Raw genomic sequence first — 7,440 nt, forward strand, 5'->3', positions numbered from 1 at the left:
TTCTGCCCGCTCCGCCTTCGGGGTTCGGAGCCGGAGGTGGCGGTCCGGTAAGTGTTCTCGTTGTGAGGCGGAGTGCGTCGGGCTGTGGGAGGAGAGCGCCTCTGCCGCCTGCCTGCCGGAGCGCACGGTGCCTTTTCCGCGGTGGGAGTGCGAGGCTTTTCTGCTCCGAGGTCCCTTTCTCTCTGCCCCTCAGACCCCACAGGCCTTGGTGGCGCTCCCATCACGCACTCACGGCGGGCCGCTTCCCACGGGCAGCCGCAGCCGCGAGAGGGGCGGCTCGGAGCGGAGCCTCATCTCGTAAGCGAGGCACGTTTCTGTCTTCTCTGTGCTGTGTGAAGCGGCAGGGATTCGGCCCTCGCAGGATCCCCACCGGCGGCTCCTTAGCGGCTGCGAGGTGCCCGTTGTCGTTGGCGGCGCTCGGTGCTGTGCTGAGAGCAGGAAGGTTTGGGTGGTGGGAGGGCCTGCCTGTGAGGGAAGGGCTGAACTTTGTGTCTGGACTGCACGGTGCGCTCTGTGTTGTTCCCGGTGCCCCGTGTTGTTCATGGAGAGCGGCTGTGAGGAGCGGTCTGTAAGTGCAGAGCTTCAGAATGTCATCTCTGGAAAAGTCAGAAAGCTGTCGGATGTTTCTGTATTGTTTTGTGGTCTCATGTTTTTTTCACTTAAAAAACTTAAAGCTGAAAGCCATGCTTTCAAAGGGGGAAGAAAAACACTCTGGTCTGGAATTGCTTCACTTGCTTCACCTGAGCTTTCCTTTCCCATTTCTTGCGTAGTAGCAGTTAGTACCCAAATATTCCTGGAATATGTGCATTACAAATCCTGATATATTTTTTTTGCCTTGAATTATTTTAATACTGATCATCGATGTGGAATTCATAGTGGCTTAACTTCTTCTAACTGCTGAACTGAAAGAGCTTTTGTGTACTGGTGCTACAGACCTGCAGCATCTGTACTCTGCTTCATGCTTCAGTTTTCTGCTTTTGAAGTCACTGGTAAAGCTGGATACTTTGTTTCTGTTTATTTGAGATTGCTGGAAGTCTGCTGTCATAGCTGTGTCTGATACTGCAAAATTTCAGGTTTCTCTTGCAATAATTATCCTATTTTCAGATGGTCTTACTTGCTGTCCATCCCAATACGTCATACAACTGATAGCATTTCCTTGTTATTTTATGTGGGAAGACTTAAACTTATATAGCCTGTTGTCATGTTGGCTTTAAATCTACATGAAGATGTTTTTAAGTTGTCCAAACATGCATCCTCTGATAAATTTTGCATTTTACTGAAGATTGTGCACTCTTAGTATGGATCACAGAGTAAATGTACAACACCAGTAGTGGATAGGGGAGAGATGTCTTTTTTTTCCTCTTTGCTGATGTTAGCTTTGACAAAACTATAGATGGAAAATGATTTAAAAAAAAAAAAAAGCATTATTTCATTGTGTATGCCTTAATATCTTGATAATGCTGATCTGAATACACTTGAACACTATGCAGAAAGCAGTCAAAAATTGCTTCGAACAGAACTGCTGGTATGAATGTTCTGAGTACTTTATGTATTGAATGGAATGTTTGTTTTTTTTTATAGTTATAATATCGAGTAGTCTTAAGTCTTTCAGCAAAAGATTGCATGGCATAAACCTTGATACTGTCTTGTTCTCTCTTGTCTCCTAGAAATGGGCCTGTTTTTAGAAGATGCAGTGCACTAGATGTGGTGCTTGGAACAGAATTAGTCATGGCATCAGAACTGTGTAAAACAATCTCTGAGGCAAAGCTGGAAAAGCACAAGAATTTGTTCCTAAATTACAGAAATCTCCATCATTTTCCTTTGGAGTTACTGAAAGATGAGGGGCTGCAGTACTTGGAGAGACTTTACATGAAAAGAAATTCTCTGACCACATTGGTACGACAACTTCTTTACTGTGATGCTTACTGTCTGATTTTGAATAGAAAAGATTAAAAAACATTTTAGCAAATTTGAATGACGTGATCCCTTGTGAAATACAAGTACACGGTTGTGTTATGTTCTAACTTGGATGGATAACATAGAGTATAATAAATGAAGGCATATGCCATTTTTATGTATACTCTCAGAGCTCTAAAGATCCATTGTGTTTTTTTTTTGTCTGTGTTCCGTGATATTTTTTTTTTAACTTGTAAATCTTGCTCAAAGTGTCAGTGGTCAGATCTTTCTACTGTTAGGAGATACTGTGCTGTTTAGTCTAGCTGCATTAGCTTCAGCAGCGCTGGCCTTCATGTATACTTTACTGTAAAGGCAATGCCAATCCCAAGATCTAATACTAAGCTTTCTGTTAAGGTGCCAGTTGAAACTTGTTTTCTGTAAACTGCCAACGGAAGGAAGAATAAACTGTTAACTCAAGAGTTGAGGGGTGGTGGGGTTGTTTTTGACATCTCTTGCCTTAAGTAGTAGTTTCTGAAGCTTTAATAATGATGCATTAGATTTCCTTAATAAAGGCTTTGTTTCACAGGACAAGAGCTGAAAGGATTCTGAAGGTTTTATACCTTCCTTCATCTTTGAAGTCAATTAAGTTTGCATGCACTGTAGAAAGTTATTTTGGTACTTCTTGGGGAAGTCTTTTTGCTTAATGATTTAATGGAATTGTAGCATTCATGGTACAGAAGCATTCAAGTAAAATTGCTTTAAAAATTAACCTGAAAGTCAATGATTACTTAGTGGCGTGAGGCTCATGAAATTTCTGCTACTCAAAAGATGGAACTAACACAGAGAGTTTTGTGTACAACTTTTCTTTGTGTCTATTTTAAATCTCGGTTTTGTTTTTCTTGAGGTAATAATAATTGTAATTGAATTGTGAGTTAATGGAACTGAAACAACATTTAAAATTTAGATCTTGCTTGGGCAAATTTACTTTCAAACAGCATGAAATAGAGAATTAGTATTCAAAGTGACTGGGATAACTTTCTCTTAATATGACTTGTGGGATCTCAATCAAGTGCATAGTGCTACAGCTACAACTTGGGCAACCAAAAATGAGATCTAACAACATTTATTCAGCAGAATACAGTTGGAAGTTGTAGTAGATCAAAACAGGTGAAGTCAGCAGCGTGTTCCACAAAAAGACACTTTTTTTGTGCATAGTAAGTATCACAGTTTCCATTAAAAACATAAACAGTTCATTCCTAGATACTGTTAAAGTATAAACTGAGCAGGGGTTGCAGTTTAAGGCTATATACCTAAGGAAAACCCAGGTGAATTGAGGATAGAAAATAAGGTAAAAGTAAGTAAAGAAAGCAGGTAAAGAGAAGAAAAAACTGCATCAAGGGAATTTTTGGGAAAGTGCTCTGTGAGAGAAGGCTTAGAGATATATGGGTTAGTTTAGCTTTTGGAAAGAGAAGACAGAGTTAAAAATGGAATTGGAGGAAGAGTGAGAACAGCAGTCATCTGTGTTCTTATGAAACAATGCTTTCATAAACTTATTATTTTATGTCCATTACTGGTAAGGGGAGTAATACTCAATTTAGTAAAGTAGTAGTAAGTTGCAAAGGGAAACAAGTCTCATTTGAGAAGAGTTGTTCTTTCACTGGATACGTTAAAAAAAAAAAAAAGTGTACCACTATATTTAAAAGGTGATCCTGTTTCAGAAGTGTAATTTTAATGAGTCTTTCAGCCTTGTGCTTCTTGAATCCTATGCAAGATGATGAGCACTGCATTATCAATAACTACTTTACATATAGATTTAATTTTGATGGTAGTTAATCTGCACCGTATTTCTTTAAGGTGGTGCTTCCTTCTGCTTTAACAGCTGATTATATCTGAGTTGAAAAACATTGACCAGCTCCTATGGAAACATCTGGAATAGTTATGCTGTCAGAACTTACCTATTCCTTTCTCACGAAAAAACTCTTCTGTCTTCAGTGCCAAGATGAAAGTGGTAGAAGACTTGCATAGTGATTGGGTCAGGAAGCTCTATAGCATGCCTACATCCCAACTTCAAGTTCTTATACCTTCCAATGTACTATTTGACTGATAACGTTAGCATTTTAGTGATCCTGTTTCCTCACCTACAGAAAGAAATGAGTTTGCTTTCATGACACTGTCAGAAGCATAATCTAGCCATACCAAAAGGCAGATCTCAATTTGCTAACTCAGAATGTGCAGTGTTGTCCTGTTGAGACAGATCAGCAGGTTCACTTTTTGAAAAATGCCCTCTGAGGATGAGGCAAGCTTCCCTAAACTGGTGGTAGAAGTGATTGATTATTCATCTGTCATTATTATTAGTTGTTGTGTCTACAACAAAGGCCGCAGTCTGTGTCACTGACTTTGCTCCTTGATGGACCATGAATAGTCCCTTTTAACCTTAATGTTGTTGTGAGATGTTGTGTTGAAAGGATTTGACTCAGACCAGTTGTTTTTGTGGCATTCAAAAAAATAAATAGAATTTGTGGTAGATATTCTAAACTGTAAAATTGTGATCTGTGGGGTTGTTTCTCTCCTTTAACTTCTTCATAGTTTAAGATAAAGCAGTTACGGACTTGATGTGATGTGAAAATGTTTGTATTTCAGATTAGCGTCCTTAATAGGACAAAGGTTTAGGATGGAAGAGCTATTGTTCTTAATTTTCCTTATTAATTTTCAAGTTGAATGTCGACGTATTTAATTTGGATCTGAGCACGTTGCAGCCTTTGTGTATTTTTCCCATATTAAGTTTCTACTCACTGACCAAATGTCTCCTGTGCTGATAAATGCACTGACACAAACCTTCCAGTAGGTGGCAACAACTGATCAGTGTGGCCTGTTTCTTGAGTCTTGAGGTCAGCTGATTCATTTATTACAGAACCTTATCTGCTGCTCCTTACTTAAAAACAAATATGTTTTTCTGTGTGTGCTCAAATCTAGCATGTGGTGTGCTTGTTGCATAAGCACATCACGATAACTTTTTCTGGTTTACATATTTCTTCATAATAAGTTTATGAAGCCATGCAAAGTATTTTAGTTAATAATACAGCTTACATTTACATGGCAGTGCAAATTGCTAGGCCTCTTTTACAGGAAATTGAGGAAATTGACAGTGTGATAAGTCTGCTTTTCAAATTTGATTTGGATATATGGATAATGTAAAAAATCTGCGTTCGAAGTAGATTTCTTAAGCAGTGAAACTATCTTAACCTTAATTATGATTACCAACATTTCAGACTTAGCAAGCCCGTTTTGTGGTATACATTCTTGGTTATAAATGCCATCATGGAACAGAATTGCAGCTATGGATTAGTAATTGTAGAAATGATAGCATGTTAACATGCAAATATGGAAATTTAGTTTGTTGGATTCGGAGTGTCTGACTTTGCGGTTACTGGTTAAGGTACACAAAACTTTTAGGTCTTTGCTTGGTTTACCAGTATTACAACATAAAGTGTTAAAATGAGATACCTTGCATAGATCTTATTCCCCTTCAAGTCTGTAGTGGTTACAGCTTCTCAGCAGCTCTCAGCCTCAACTAATTCACTTTAGAACTTTGCTTTTGAAAATGTATTTCATCTTTTCAGCCCCAGAAGTCCACCTACCATTTGTTTGAGGATACATTAATGTCTCTTCTAGGCTGTAGTTCAATTTCAGTAATGAATTGCTCTTGAAATATCCCAGATTGCACTGGTGGAGAATATGTGGGGGTGTGGAAATAGGGTAGGGTATTGTATGCAAACTTTCTGCTGCAGTTTTTCTGTGAGTAGCTGCTAGCATGTTTTAGTGTGGTTAGTAAAATTAGTTGAGTACACAATGTGTGTTTGTTTTGAAACCTAAAAATCTCTAACTCTTTTTCAGCCAGAAAACCTTGCACAGAAGCTTCCAAACCTCGTGGAATTGTGAGTTTGTGTAGGAATTCTAATATATACTTATTGTGCTGGTCTGTCTCATCTTAAAATAGTTTTATAATGTATTGCTGTATATTATCTGTCTTTTAAAAAGGAAGGGTATTATTGCAGAACAAAAAAAAGTGCTTTTTCTGTTTTTTCAAATGGTGGTATATCCAGATGTATTCAGTGATTTTTATTTTATTTTATTTTTTTAGGATTTCTTGTGTTGAATAACAAGAACAGTTATGCAAATGCCTGCACTGTCAAGGGGGGGGGAAAGCACTTATGTAAACTGTTGTAATTCTAATATAAAGTACTTGAAGTTCCAAATGCAATGGTTGTGACAGAGCTAGAGCCCATCCCTGTTGCACATCGCCACTCCAGCTATGAGATTTATAATGTCTTCAGTCTTACTGATTTTAGAAGGTGGTTTGTGCAGCATGGTGTTTTGTTGTTTTTTTTTTTAATCAAGACAAATAAGAGCAGGAATGGGCAAGTATGAGTAGTTAACAACTGGAGACAGAATAGATTATCCAGTTTTGCCCAAAGAAAGGGCATCACGTGAACTGTTTTGTTTTGGCAATTAAATTGATGTTGTGAAGCCTGAGCCAACAATTTCCCTCACTCCCTATTTTTTGTTGTTAGGGCTGTATTGTCCTTGCTTAGTAGAATTGGAGGATGGAGGATAAAAGGGGCATCCCCACATCCTGCTGTAACTCATTTTTCTCACTTTTAGTTTGGTAATTGATAGACCACTGCTTCTGTTTAATGAAAAGCTCCAAACAGGAGGAGGTGTGAGTAGTCTAATGCGTTCAGCTGTCTGATCTTGTCATCTTAATTTGGTCCTTGAGACCACACCTTTCTGGTACACATGACCAGCGTATAATTGAACTGTTTTGTATGTCACTGCAGTCTCCAAATTGCTTAAGTAACAGTCTTGTCTCATCATGCTGGATTCTTAAGACTTTGTTTATGCTGTTGAGCAGTAAAATAAATACTACTTCATATATTTAGTGTTTAATGATTTGCCGTGGGGCATCAGGAGATCTCTGCTATTTGATGATGCCTTTAGGGAAGAGCATTGCAAATTATAACTTAAAATAATATCTTAGAAGCACTGATTGTAAGATTGATACCTAATTATTTGAGGTTCAGCAAGCATAGCTGTACCACCATTATTCTGTACATTCTAGTGGTTTGCAGTGAGCCTGTGATTTGTGTAGCCTTAATAGCACAAGCCATGTTCGATCAGACAGTAAAAGCTGTTCATTGTCAGAGAAGAGTCCGCAATATTTTCTTAAAAAATAAAAAAATTATTTTAGACAAATTTCACTTTAATAAAAATGAAAATCAGTAGCAATTTCACTGTACATTTTTAAGAACTTTACTACTGTCTACTTATTTATATTGTGTTTGTCATACTGGGAGGCCTGATGTAAATCCTTATCGTGTACCTTTTTTAATTTACTGATTGGAATAGTCAAGAGTATTTCTGGGAGCTGCAGCTGAAATGAGTAGGAGAATTCTCGTGTCAAGGCTACAAATGAAGGTTTTCACAAAAACATTGGCTATCTTTTTGTCTCCTACATTTTTAGGAAACTACCTGCAGTTTTTAAAG

General features: G+C 38.2%; 1 protein-coding gene across 4 annotated transcripts in view; it reads left to right on the forward strand.

Annotated features, from left to right (window-relative positions):
* Window positions 1-7: 7 nt before the first annotated feature.
* The window catches only part of LRRC28 (leucine rich repeat containing 28), a 51,198-nt gene continuing 43,765 nt past the window's right edge, over window positions 8-7,440 (forward strand). For 2 of the 4 annotated variants that reach the window (XM_010717539.3, XM_010717535.3), the window contains exons 1-3: window positions 8-47; window positions 1,668-1,896; window positions 5,791-5,831. In XM_010717539.3, the coding sequence (XP_010715841.1) occupies window positions 1,729-1,896; window positions 5,791-5,831 (209 nt within the window). In that variant the 5' untranslated portion in view covers window positions 8-47; window positions 1,668-1,728. The other 2 variants (XM_010717537.3, XM_019619554.2) reach the window with 2 other exon arrangements.

The sequence above is a fragment of the Meleagris gallopavo genome, chromosome 12 (assembly GCF_000146605.3).
Source record: "Meleagris gallopavo isolate NT-WF06-2002-E0010 breed Aviagen turkey brand Nicholas breeding stock chromosome 12, Turkey_5.1, whole genome shotgun sequence".
NCBI classification, from domain to species: Eukaryota; Metazoa; Chordata; class Aves; order Galliformes; family Phasianidae; genus Meleagris; species Meleagris gallopavo.